This window comes from Carlito syrichta, unplaced genomic scaffold (genome assembly GCF_000164805.1).
Source record: "Carlito syrichta isolate Samal-C Ts95f unplaced genomic scaffold, Tarsius_syrichta-2.0.1 Scaffold308101, whole genome shotgun sequence".
In the NCBI taxonomy this organism is placed as follows: Eukaryota; Metazoa; Chordata; class Mammalia; order Primates; family Tarsiidae; genus Carlito; species Carlito syrichta.
Genome location: NW_007252197.1, coordinates 106,629 through 120,303, shown reverse-complemented (window position 1 = coordinate 120,303; position 13,675 = coordinate 106,629). Strand labels below are relative to the sequence as shown.

Here is a 13,675-nt window from a genome sequence, read left to right as displayed (position 1 = left end):
GATGAGGTCTTGCTGCCCAGGCGGGTCTCGAACCCCCGGGCTCAGGCAATCCACTCACCTCAGCCTCCCAAAGGCGCAGGATTACAGGCTGAGCCACCGAGCCTGGCTTGTTTCTTCTTATGAAAATGCTTTTGGGGTAATGACAGTTCCTATCTCACGGGACCTCGGTAGGGAGTGAAAGGAACAACGTACGTACAGAGCTTTGCAAAGACTTGGCACAACAAATGCTCATCATTATTATCACTGCCCATTTTGCTGTAATGGGCACTTGGGTGACACCAGGAGGGAGGTGTCCTTGGAGGGAAATGTACAATTCCTCACTCCTCTGCCATGGCCCTAACCATGGGCAGCACCGACCAACAGGCTGGTCCATCTGTCCCTCTGTGTGCCAGGCATCTCATACCAACTCTGGCTTCTCCTGCCAGGCTCTGTGGCACTGGCTACTGCCCTCGGCTGACCCCTTGCCAGCCTAGCTCCACAGGGCTCAGCTCCTGGCCTGGGGGGCCCAGGGCCTACCCCAAACTAACCTCTCTGGGAGGCAGGAAGAATTTTCCTGGCTCTGGACTGCAAGACTGCACCTGTGTCACTGAAGCCTACTGTCTGCATCTGCCCCAAACCCTCTGGTCTTACAAACACGGGCGGGGGGCAACCAGGCTGGCACCTACCTTAGTAGGTCAATGTCAGTGTAGCCGTATTTGACCTTGTAGTCCCCAATGCGCCTGGTGCTCTCCTGCCCACAGATGATCCCCACCTGCTTGATCTTTCCTGCGTCCAAACCTACCAGAAGGAGAACATGATGGTCCCCTCTTGTTCAAAAAGAAGAACAAAAGCAAGGGAAAAGAGACACAGCCATGGAAAGAAGGCAATGAGGACCCGCTGAACAGGAAGTGAAGCCAACTCCAGGGCCTGGGAGAGCAGCTAACCTGAGAACCCAATTTCCTCAGTCCAGTCGCCATCCTATCAGAACAGCCCCTCCCTCAGCCCTCGTCCATGTGCACCCCAGTGCCGCCTAGCACAGAGCAGCAAGCTGGCTTGCGCCTGCCCCACCGTGTGCCCCATGTCTGTTGGAGCTCCCTGGGTAGAGAGGAGTGGCTCAGTAGCAGCTGGAATCTCAGACTTTGTGGCCTCTCTCAGACTCCACCAGTAACAGTGAGTACCTCCTTTGGGTTAGGTACTTCAGGAAGCGCGTTACACGTATTAATCTTTTTTAGTCCTCACACACCCAGAGTAGGTCACTATTATCCTTATTACACAGATGAGGAAACCAAGGCACAGAAAACTGCAGCAAGCTGCAATCACCAACTAGAAGCACAGAGCTGGGATCCAACCCCAAGAAGGCTGATTCCAGAGGCCAGGGCCCTAGTCCCTCTACTACAAACCTCCATGCAGCCACCAAAAGCAGGCACAAGGTGAGTCTATGGAGGTCAGCCCCCCACTCCCACTGACCCTTTGGCCATGCATTTTTCTCCACTCACCAAGCTGCGAAAGGCGGAAGAGCTCATCCTCATTCTCCGTGGTATGGTCCACGTTCAGCTGTGTCACCTGCAGCCCATCCACTGTAGACTTGCATAAAAGCGCACGGTTTGTACCTGTGGCAGAATGGGAGCAGCTGAGCATAGACTAAGCACAGACAAAAACAGGACATGTTGAAAAGACAAAGAGAGAAAGACATGCAATGCGCACATGGAAATACATGAAAAAGCAGAGATGGGTTCAGACCACAGAGTGGGTCACCAGTCAGTAACAGTGATATGAAGGAATAAGGTTAAACTTTTACAGGGTAATCATAGGATTATGATTTTTTTTTTGAGTTGGAGCCTCACTCTGTCGCCCAGGCTGGAGTGCAGTGGCCGCTCCCGGCCACCGCATCCTCGATCTGCTAGGCTCCGGCGATCCTTCCGCCTCAGTCTTCCAAGTAGCCGGAACTACAGGCGCCCGCTACCATGCCCAGCTAATTTTTGATTTATTGTAGAGATGAGGTCTCGCCAAGTTGCCCAGGCGGGTCTCGAACCCGTGGGCTCAGGCAATCCACTCACCTCAGCCTCCCAAAGGCATGGGATTACAGATTGAGCCACCGAGCCCGGCTATGATTTTAATTTTTTTAAAAACCCATCTTTCTCTAGAGAGACATATTGAGATATTTACAGATAACATGACAGTGTCTGGGGTGTGCTTTCAAGTAACATGGGATAAAGGGCCATGAACAAGACTGGCTGCAAGCTGGTAGCTGCTGGGGGTGGGATGGGCATGTGAACGTTGGTTAACTACTCCCCACTCTGTTTTTTTATATTTTGAAAATTTGTCCATAATGAAATTTTAAAGAAAAGAGGAAGAGTGGGAAGGCATCGTCAGTGGGGTTTCTAGAGCTCCTACAGTAATCTGTACCCTGTATGGCCTGCTCACAAATCCCAGCATCCCTGTCGCCCAGCCCCCTATCTCATAGCTGCTCACAAGGATGCCAAGAGGTCTTCCCCAGCCAGGTAACCTCTTCTGGAAGCAGCAGCCACCGAGGCCACTTAGAAGTGGGACGCGACTCATGCAAAGCAAGTGAGAGGCAGAGTGAGGACCACAAGCCAAGATGACTGCCTCCCACGCCCTCCTCTCTCCCTTCCAGCTGGGACTGAGACATCGCAGTGGAGAAAGAAATGTATCCAAGCGGCCTCAGGAGGCTATGGGCCTAAAGTATCTTAGATGTCTGGAAGCAGATTGCCAAATGAGGCTGACTGCCTCTCCCGCAACCCCTCCCGCTCTAGGATAGGGGGGCAGCTCACCAACATTGGCGACGTACAGCTTGTTGTTGAGAAGGACAGCCACGACGGCCATGGCCCCTCCTGAAATCTCCCTCTCCAACACCTTGAGTCTCTCAAGAATCTTCTGGTACTGGGGAGGCAGCTGGTGCTGAGGGACACCCTACAACCCACCACAGAGGGGTCAGGGCAGGACAGTCTCAGTATCATCGTATCAACCCTCTCCCCTTTTAAGAGCAAGGATCCAAGGCCCTGGAGGAGGGACAGATGGCCTCTGGCACAACAGAGGAAGCCTGGACTGCCACTCCAGGACAAGGTTCTCCCAGGAAAGCCAGAGATGACCTAACTCAGAGGACCAGAACACAGGTGTTGGCCCTGACAGTGCTGGTGGGTGATGTGAGCAGGTGGGTGACAAGGCTGTAGACTGACTGGGATCAAAGGACCTGGAAAGGCCTTTCTTCATGTCCATCACTGCCCTCCCAATGCTGAGATAAGAGTGATGCTGCCCACAGCAGTCCAGGCAGGCTCCTCGAGGGCAAGCCCATTGCCACCCACCAATGTCCCCATCAGGAACTGTCACCATAACCTGCTGTTCTGGCCCAGTTATGTCAACAGCCTGTGAGTGACAAAGCAAATGAGTCCTTGCTCCTGGCAAAGACTTGACTTGCCTCCCCGGGTGTGGGCAAGGAAACTAACCTCTGGCAGCTGGGACTGCAAGCTTGCCTTCTCAGCCAAGCTATCGTCAATGGACTCCAGGAAGCTCCTCTCCACCACATCGAAGGCCTAGTGGGTCAGAGGAGAGGGGTTGGTTTAAATCACAACTGTTATCTGATGCTAAAATGCCCCCTACTGATAGCAGCAAATTCATGGTATTCACTGTCCTGACGTGCCGTGGGCTTGACACACACTCTGCTTCCTACCTGGCACTGCAAGATATCCACTGTTTCCTGAAGTTCACCATCTCTGACAAAGCCCTTCAGCCCCTGGGGGTTGATGCGCCACAGAGGTGGCACTGTAGAGGGATCAGAGAGGCAGGACAGTGCAGACGCTAAGAGCACAGGCTTGGAAGAGGATACCTGGCTGTGAACTCTGGCTTTGCCACCTCCGTCTCCTCATCTGCACAACGGAGATAAGTGCTGTTCTGAGAGCAAAGTAAAATAACTCAGCACAGCACCTGGTTCAGAGAAACTTCCAGACCAACAGCAGACAGCTCTTATGATTACTACGACCTCTTCCTGGGAGGTTTCTGTCAAACTCCACGAGACCCTGGACACTGGTGACAATGACACCATCCCAGGGTGTGGGATCTTCTGAGAATCACTGGCATAAGAGTCCTGAGGCAATGAAGGACAGGAAAAGGCTGGGACCACTGTCCTCAAGGAAGAGAAACCAGCTGGGCTCGGTGGCTCAGCCTGTAATCCCAGAGCTTTGGGAGGCTGAGGTGAGTGGATTGCCTGAGTCCATGGGTTCGAGACCCGCCTGGGCAACTTGGCGAGACCTCATCTCTACAATAAATCAAAAAATTAGCCAGGTGTGGTAGCGCGCACCTGTAGTTCCAGCTACTTGGAAGACTGAGGCGGAAGGATCGCCAGAGCCCAGCAGGTCGAGGCTGCGGTGGCCAGAAGCGGCCACTGCACTCCAGTCTGGGCGACAGAGTGAGACTCCAACTCAAAAAAAAAAAAAAAAAAAAAAAAGGAAGAGAAACCATGTCTCCTACATGCTCTAAGGGAGATGCCAGGAAGAAAGCCCTAAACAGTGGCAAGTGGAAAGGCAGGACTGGACAGAGGGCCATAGCCAAGCAGACATGAGAGGCCAGACTTTCATCCAAATGTCCAAGGATGCCTGTAGCCCCTGGCTCAGTGGAGGAAGGGGTCGCTCTAAGTGACCCCATTCCTACCATTTCTGCTCTGCTTCCATCGCACACTCTGTCCAAGCTCATGTCCCTAAACTCCTCTTTCTCCTTTCTCCAGCAGCACCTCCCCCAGAGCCCACCCCGGCAGTCAAGAAGGCCTGCTATGCACTGCCTGGTCCTGACTCCTGGGGAGGGTCTTCAGCCCAATCCTGGTAATACATTACAGGTACAGGCCCAGGTTCTAGGGGCTGGGGGCCACAGTCTGGCTGGGTCACTGCCAGTCCCAGCACCACTACCTGCAGCAGCACGCGCCGCACATCGGCCTCAGTGTGCTCAGTGCTGAGCTGGCCCAACAGGAGCTCTGCAGATAGCCGCTGGGCCACGAAGTTGGTCACCCGGTTGCCATCGTAGCCATTGAAGACCCCATACAGGAAGCAGTTGTTCTCACTCCTGGCAGGGGAGAGGACAAAAGGGGGCCTGAGACCAGAAGGTCAGAGGTGGAGAGAGAGAGGGAAAGGAACTGGGGGAGACCAAAGACACAGAAACTGTGGCCCAGGCACCGTCCCAATCTGGCCATCAATTCACTGGGGCAGTGTCCTTCCCAGATGCCCTCTTCCCCACGCTCACCTAAACCCCTGATATAGCAGGCCCTTGGCCAGTCTGAAGTCCAGCTACGAAAGGGACAGCAGTGGATGCCACCTCCCACAGGCCACACCTCACTGGCAAGTCCAATATGAGACAACTACAAGATAGGAACCTTTCCTCGCTTGCAAACCAACTTCCTGTGCCCAGGGAAGCAATGCCAGCACACACACCTGAACTTGAGCCAGTTGTCCTCTGGTGGGTGGCACTCAGTGCTCTTGCCATCAGCAGAGTAGCTGCGGTTGGAAGCTGAACCAACGCCAGAGAGGTGGCAGAGTGGCAGGTCATCCGTCCAGCTTGGCTGCTGCTCCTGGGGAAGGACACCAGGAAGCTATGACATGCCACCTCTTCCCCAAGGCAGACCCACCTCACCTTTTCCTCCTCCAACAAAAACCTAGCAGGCCTGGAACTTCACACAGAAGGGTCCTTCTGGCAAAAAATGACGCTGGCATGAACAGATACCCACAGACAACTTTGCTGTTTTTATGGCTAGTCCGCACACTGGTTCCCCAGGAAACCTGGAATGGACTCCAGCGTTCCCAAATGCAAGGCTGGGCAAGGGCTTCTGGGAAGCACTGATGTTATGCATGCGAGTGGAAACATACATAAAGGAAACAAGCCCTTGCTCAGAAACTTTGGGGGTGCCGCCTCTCACTGTAGGAGCTCTGGCTGCATAGTGCTAAGGAATCCCTTGGGCACTGGTTAAACTGCAGACTGCCATCCTCAGGATGTCCAATCCGGACAGGGCTAGGATATCTGCATTGTGGGCAGGCATAATGATTCTCATCCAGGTGGCCTAGGCCCTGGCCTGGAGAGGCTAGTCTCCATCACTCTCCCTAGCACTGGAGCCTTCACCACTCTGGTGTCATTGTGCATCTCCCCTGCCACATCCTTCTCTGCCCTGTCCATCCCCTGCACTTTCCTTCCAGGTGAACACCTCCTTCTTCTTGCCTAGCAATTCTCCACATCCCGCAGGACTCTGGCTCAGAAGTCACCACCTTCAGGGAGTCTTCCTTCAGGACAACCCTCTCCAGGTTTGGCTGACGGCCCTCTTGTGTACCCTGTGCATCCTGGTTCCATAACCCCAGCCTGTTTGTGTCTGACTCCCATTCTACCCCATAAGATCTCAAACCGGGCTGTTCAGCATAATCACTGCAGAGCTCTAAACGCATACACACAGAAAATCTAGGCCCTGGCCCACACATGTCCATTACTCTGATTTCCTAAATCTCCCTGGGAGCACCCTGAGCATCTGTATTTTGATAAGCCCCAGAAACAGCTATGACGTGAGGCCCAGGTGCGATCCCCTGACTCTCCCTGAAAGCTTGTCCCACATCTGGCTTTCCACCTGAAAGCTGTGTCCTGCTCACAAGGGCACTCCCAGGACCACCGTGTTGAACTAGAGCAAACCAAAACACTGGGAGAATCAACATTCAATTTCTAGGAAAATAATTAAAATCTGTATTGACAGCTTTATTGAAATATTAAATGAACACAAATAATGTGTGCAACTTATTACAAGCTACTGTTAACAGTCTTCAAAAGAGGATGTAAAAAATCACTTCAGTAGGCTTTTGCACTCAGATATGTAAGAAGCCTGTGGTAAGCTTCTTTGTCAAACTTTACCTTCTGTTTAGTTATATATCGACAGGGAGTGACTTTACAAATTTGGTTCATTTTAATTGCTTTTATGCTGCATTCATCTAGTTTAACACTTATTAATAGTTCTATACTTTGCGCCTTGGAGATACTTCTGCAGGGTGTGGGAGTTTGTTTCATTTTTAAATTAACACGTAGTGAAACTGACTCCTTTGGGCGCGCAGTTCTTTTTTTTTTTTCTTTTTTTTGAGTCAGAGTCTCATTCTGTCGCCCAGGCTGCAGTGCAGTGGTACACTCATGGCCACTGCAGCCTCAACTTGTTGGGCTCAGGTGATCCTTCCACCTCAGCCTTCCAAGTAGCTGAAACTACAAGCATGTACCACCACACCCGGCTTCTTAAAATTTATTTACTGTAGAGATGAGGTCTCACCATGTTGTCCAGGCTGATCTCGAACCCATGGGCTCAGGCAATCCTCTCACCTCTGCCTCCCAAAGTGCTGGAATTATAGGAGTAGGCCACTGTGCCTAGCCTGGGCGTGCAGTTCTATGAATGTTGATACATGTAGAGATCTGTGTGACAGTCCCCCCATTCAATCATGTGCTGCCTGTGTGGAGTCATGCTTTCCCCTAGCCCCTGGCAACCACTGACCAGTTCCCCACCATAATGGTTCTATCTTGTCAAGAATGTCACATAAATGAAATCAGGCAGGATATATCACCTCCCGAGACCAGCTTCTGCACAGCATTATGCCTTTAAGATTCAACCCAAGCAGGGCATGGTGGCTCACGCCTATAATCCCAGCACTTTGAGAGGCGAAGACAAGAGGATTGCCTGAACCCACAGGTTTGAGATCAACCTGGGCAACATGGTGAGACCTTGTCTCTACAATAAATAAATTTTTAAAAAATTGGGCCGGGCTTGGTGGCTCAGCCTGTAATCCCAGCACTTTGAGAGGCCAAGACAAGTGGACTGCGTGAGCCTGCGGGTTCGAGACCAGCCTGGGCAACATGGTGAGACCTCATCTCTACAATAAATCAAAAAATTAGCTGGGCATGGTAGCATGTGCCTATAGTTCTGGCTACTTAGAAGGTTGAGGCGGAAGAATCGACAGAGCCCAGCAGGTTGATGCTGGGGTGGCCGTGCGTGTGCCACTGCACTCTAGCCTGGCAACAAAGTGAGACTCTACTTCCAAAAAAAAAAAATTAGTTGGGCACAATGGCCCATGCCTGTAGTTCCAGCTACTTGGAAGGCTGAAGCTGAAGGATCACCTGAACCCAGAAGATTGAGGTCACAGTGGCCATGAGCGTGCCACTGCACTCCAGCCTGGGCAACAGAGTAAGACTCTGACTCAAAAAAAAAAAAAATCACCCCAGTTGTTGCTTGCATGCATTAATAGTCTGTCCCTCATTTTTGCAATCATATTTCATTGCATGGCTGGCTGGAGCACAGTTTGTATATCCATCTATCCACTGATGGACACTGGAGCTATTTCTAGCTTTTTATAATTATGAAGAGAGCTGCTATAAACATTCACGTACAGGTTTTTGTGTAAACGTAACTTCATTTCTCTAGGGCAAATACCTAGGTGTGAGACTACTTGCTTGGTCATCTAGTATTAGAGAGTATATGTTTCACTTTATAAGAAACTGTCAAACCATTTTGCAGAGTGGCTGCACCACCTGCATTCTCAAGCACAGAGGAGTTCCAGCTGCTCTGTACCCTTATCACCATGCAGTTTTATCTTTTTTCTAATTTAGATATTCTAAGAAGTGTGTACTTGCACTTTCCTAATGGCTAATGATGTTAAGCATCTTTTCATGTGCTTATTTTCACCTAGCCTCTTTGATGAAGTACCTGCTTAAGTTTTAAGTCCATTTTTTTTTTTTTTGAACTGGAGTCTCACTCTGTTGCCCAGACTAGAGTGCAGTGGCATGCTCCTAGCCACCGCAGCCTCGACCTGCTGGGCTCCGGCGATCCTTCCGCCTCAACCTTTTGAATAGTCGAACTACAGGCGCACGCTACCATGCCTGGCTAATTTTTGATTTATTGTAGAAATGAGGTCTTGCTAAGTTGCCCGGGCGGGTCTTGAACCAGCGGAGTCAGACAATTCACTCACCTCAGCCTCCCAAAGCGCAGGATTACAGGCTGAGCCCCCAAGCCCGTCCTTTTTTTTTTTTTTTCATTGAGTCAGACTCTCACTGTCACCCAGGCTGGAATGCAGTGGCACAATCACAGTCACCTCGGCCTCAACCTGCTGGGTTCAGCAAATCCTTCCACCTCAGCTTCCCAAGCAGCTGGGACTATAGGTGCATGCCACCACACTTGGCTAATTTTTGAATTTATTGTAGAGATAAGGTCTTGCCAAGTTGCCCAGGCTGGTCTCAAACCCATGGGCTCAGGCAACCCTCTCGCCTCCACCTCCCCAAGTAGCTGGGATTACAGGCATGAGACACCACACCCGGCAATGTCCGTTTTTAAACTGTGTTATTTTCTTAACTACTGTGCCTGAGAGTTCCTTACATAGTTTAGATAAAAATCCTAGTTGGATATGTGATTTGAAAATACTTTTTCAGCCGGACTCGGTGGCTCAGCCTATAATCCTGCACCTTTGGGAGGCTGAGGTGAGTGGATTGCCTGAGCCCGCGGGTTCGAGACCTGCCCTGGCAACTGGGCGAGACCTCATCACTACAATAAATCAAAAATCAAAAATTAGCCGGGTGTGGTAGCGCACGCCTGTAGTTCCAGCTACTTGGAAGGCTGAGGCAGAAGGATCGCCGGAGCCCAGCAGGTCAAGGCTGCGGTGGCCGGGAGCAGCCACTGCACTCTAGTCTGGGCGACAGAGTGAGACTCCAACTCAAAAAAAAAAAAAAAAAAGAAAAAGAAAATACTTTTTCTTGTCTGTAGCTTAGCATTTCACTCACTTATACTGTCTTTTGAAGAACAAAGTTTTTAGTTTAGATTATACCCATTTTATCCACTGTTTCTCTTTCATGGTTCATGCTTTTTGGAGTCATGCTTAAGAACTCTTTGTCCAGTCCCAGATCACAAAGATCTCCTATGTTTCCTTCTAAAGTTTTTTTTTGTTTTTTTTTTGAGTTGGAGTCTCACTCTGTTGCCCAGACTGGAGTGCAGTGGCCGCTCCTGGCCACTGCAGCCTTGACCTGCTGGGCTCCGGCAATCCTTCCGCCTCAGCCTTCCACGTAGCCAGAATTACAGGCATGCGCTACCACGCCCGGCTGATTTTTTGATTTATTGTAGAGATGGTCTTGCTGCCCAGGTGGGTCTTGAACCCGCGGGCTCAGGCAATCCACTCACCTCAGCCTCCCAAAGGCGCGGGATTACAGGCTGAGCCACCAAGCCCAGCATGTTTTTTTGTTTTTTTTTTTTAGTCACTCTCTCACTCTGTTGCCCAGGCTGGAGTGCAGTGGCACGCTCATGACCACCGCAGCCTCGACCTGCTGGGCTCAGGTAATCCTTCTGCCTCAGCCCTCCAAGTAGCTGGAACTACAGGCATGGGCCACCATGCTGGCTAATTTTTGAATTTATTGTAGAGACGAGGTCTCACCAAGTTGCCCAGGCTGGTCTCAAACCCCTGGTCTAAGACAATCCTTTCGCCTCAGTCTCCCAAAGTGCTGGGATTACAGCCATGAGGCATCTCGCCCAGCTTCCTTCTAAAAGTTGTATAGTTTTACGTTTAAATATGTACTCTATTTTGAGTTAATTTCTATATAAGGCAGAAGGTTTAGTAAGTTTTTTATATGATATTGTTATTCCAACACCATTTGTTGAAAAGACTTGCCTTTCTCCATTAAATTACCTTTGCACTGGCCGGGCTCAGTGGCTCAGCCTGTAATCCCAGCACTTTGGGAGGCCAAGGTGAGTGGATTGCCTGAGCCCGCGCATTCGAGACCCGCCTGGGCAACTTGGCAAGACCTCATCTCTACAATAAATCGAAAATTAGCCGGGCGTGGTAGCGCGCGCCTGTAGTTCCAGCTACACTGCACTCCAGTCTGGGCGACAGAGTGAGACTCCAACTCAAAAAAAAAATTACCTCTGCACCTTTATCAAAAATTAACTGTCCAGGCTGGGCGCAGTGGCTCACACCTATAACCCCAGCACTTTGGGAGGCCGAGGTGAGATGATTGCCTGAGCCCATCAGTTCAAGACTAGCCTGAGCAACTTGTTGAGACCTCATCTCTGCAATAAATCAAAAAATTAGCTGGGTGTGGTGGTGCGTGCCTGTAGTTCCAGCTACTTGGAAGGCTGAGGTGGTATCCAGCCTGGGTGACAGAGTGAAACTCCTATCACCCCCCCCCAAAAAAAAAATTAACTGTCCATATTGTGTGGGTCTACTTCTAGATGTTATTCTGTTCTGTTGATCAATGTCTGTCCCCCACCAATACCACACTCTTGATCACTGTAACTTTACAGTAAGTCTTAATATTGGCTAGTGTGATTCTTCTAACTTTATTCTTTTTCAAAATTGTTTTGGCTATTCAAGTTCCTTTGCCTTTCCATATAAATTTTAGAATCAGCTTGTCTATATCTACAAAAACATATTGTTGGGATTTTGATAGGAATTGTTTTAAACCTAAAGATCAATTCAGGAGAACCGACGTCTTCACTGTGTGGAGTCTTCCAACCCATCAACATGGGACGTCTTTAGACTTATTTATTCTACTTTAGAGGACTTATTTATTTTTTTATTCACATGATTTCACCACAAGGTCTGAAAAGCTACTAATGCTTTTCAATAGACTTTGAAAACAGAAAAAACAACTGAACCCTACAAATGGAAAGGAACCGGCAGTAAGAGCAGGAATTCCAGCAGTAAGAGCAGGGATTCTGCCCAGCTCCTCCGGACAAGAGTCATTTTTAGCACTTTCAGATTAAACAACACCAAAAGAAAAACTGCTTCACACCAACACAAAATCATTCCTAGCTTTGTCTTGACCTGCCTCATTTTAAAGTAAAACAAATATCTCTCTTAACATAATTACCACATATATTCAACAAGTATTTGCTGAGCATTTGTAAGAGGCTGGCATTATTCTAGGTTCTAGGGACACAACAGAGAAAACAATAGAGAAGCTCCTTGTTTGAAGGCTCCCTGCCAGGGAGAGAGACTTCAAACATGTAATACAATAATAAACAGGCTTAGTGTGGGATGCTGCTCTGGAGAAAACATACCAGGTTAAGGGACAGGGAGGGGTGGGGAGAGCTCTTGTAGATGAAGTGGTCAGAAGAGCAGACCTCTGGGGAGGTGACCTTTGAGCCAGAACTGAATGGCTACGGGGCAGTGGCCCTTCTAGAAAGTAGGAAAGCTGCCTTCCAGGCAGAGGGAACAGCATGACCCTGAAGTGGAAAAAAAAGTGTGTTAGGTTTAAGGAAGCACAGAAGGAAGGCCAGTGAGGCCTCTGCAATGAGCACAGGAGAAAGTGGCTTGATGCCGTGTTTGTATATACGCGTGCAGAGGTGTGCCTGGTGGGAGGGCAGTGCAAGGCTGGGCCGTGGTGAGGAGTTAATTGCCAGGGAAGTCATTGGTTTTCAAGGAACTGATTTGTTGCCAGTCATCCCCAATGTCTTAGATCTGATTAGTACATTCCCATTGCCAGGGAGCTCACCCAGGCCTCAGATAACCTGGCAAATATGCTTCCAAGGAAGTTCCTTTCCCAGGGTTAGTTTCTTACCTCCAGCTGGAATGATTTTTTTTTTTTTTTGAGTTGGAGTCTCACTCTGTTGCCCAGACTGGAGTGCAGTGGCACAATCATGGTCACTGCAGTCTCGATCTCCTGGGCTCAGGCGATCCTTCCACCTCAGTTTTCCAAGTAGGCTGCGAATACAAGCACACGCCACCATGCCTGGCTAATTTCTTCATTCAATGTAAAGACGAGGTCTTGCCAAGTTGCACAGGGTGGTCTCAAACTCCTGGGTTCAGGCAATCCTCTCACCTCGGCCTCCCAAAGCGTAAGGATTATAGACATGAGCCACTGCACCCAGTCTTGGAATGAAATTAAACAGAAGATTATGCAGAAGCAAAAAAGCAACTCCCTGGTCAGGAGTATCCCATGTCCTCCTCCTCAAAAGATGGGCCAAAACGTCAATATTCATCACTCCAAAGTGCCACAGATGTTTTAAGGCATGGTAGAAAAAGACATTTATATTTTCTCAAGCCCTGTCTGTGATTACAGATGAGATTAATATGGATTTAACTCATCCTCTAACATGAGGCGAATAATACAAACATGTCGCCCACGATACAAAATTTGCCATTGATGCTGCAATCACAGTATCTCTTCGGCTATTATCTAACGCCCACAAAGGACAGACATAGGCTTCTAGGGACTTGACTCTTTCTCATCAATCCAAACTTTCTAGTAAAAAATATATATCACCCAAGCAACTTACGGGCCCATTTGACATTAGAAATACACTCTTTCAGCCAGGCACAGTGGCTCATGCCAGTAATCCCAGCACTTTGGGAAGCAGAGGTGAGAAGACTGCCTGAGCCCAGAGGTCCGAGACCAGCCTGGGCAACTTGGTGAGATCTCATCTCTACAATAAACAAAAAAAATCAGCCAGGTGTGGTGGTGCACGCCTATAGTTCCAGCTACTTGGAATGGTAAGGAGAAAGGATTGCCTGAGCCCAGCAGGTCAAGGTTGCAGTGGCCGTGAGTATGCCACTGTACTCTAGCCTAGGTGACAGAGTAAGACTCTGACTCAAAAAAAAAAAGAAAGAAAGAAAAGCCGGGCTCGGTGGCTCAGCCTGTAATCCCGCGCCTTTGGGAGACTGAGGTGAGTGAATTGCCTGAGTCTGCGGGTTCGAGACCCGCC

The 13,675-nt window shown here is 49.6% G+C and overlaps 1 protein-coding gene across 2 annotated transcripts in view; it reads right to left on the bottom strand.

The window, feature by feature from the left end:
- LOC103267307 (TGF-beta-activated kinase 1 and MAP3K7-binding protein 1) overlaps nt 1-13,675 on the bottom strand; it is a 94,256-nt gene that overhangs the window by 70,795 nt on the left and 9,786 nt on the right. For both annotated transcript variants that reach the window (XM_008064904.2, XM_008064905.2), the window contains exons 2-7: nt 5,415-5,551; nt 4,896-5,049; nt 3,444-3,530; nt 2,772-2,910; nt 1,476-1,589; nt 666-777 (exon numbers count right to left, since the gene is read on the bottom strand). In XM_008064904.2, coding sequence (XP_008063095.1) covers nt 666-777; nt 1,476-1,589; nt 2,772-2,910; nt 3,444-3,530; nt 4,896-5,049; nt 5,415-5,551 — 743 coding nt within the window. The remainder of the gene's footprint in view (nt 1-665; nt 778-1,475; nt 1,590-2,771; nt 2,911-3,443; nt 3,531-4,895; nt 5,050-5,414; nt 5,552-13,675) is intronic.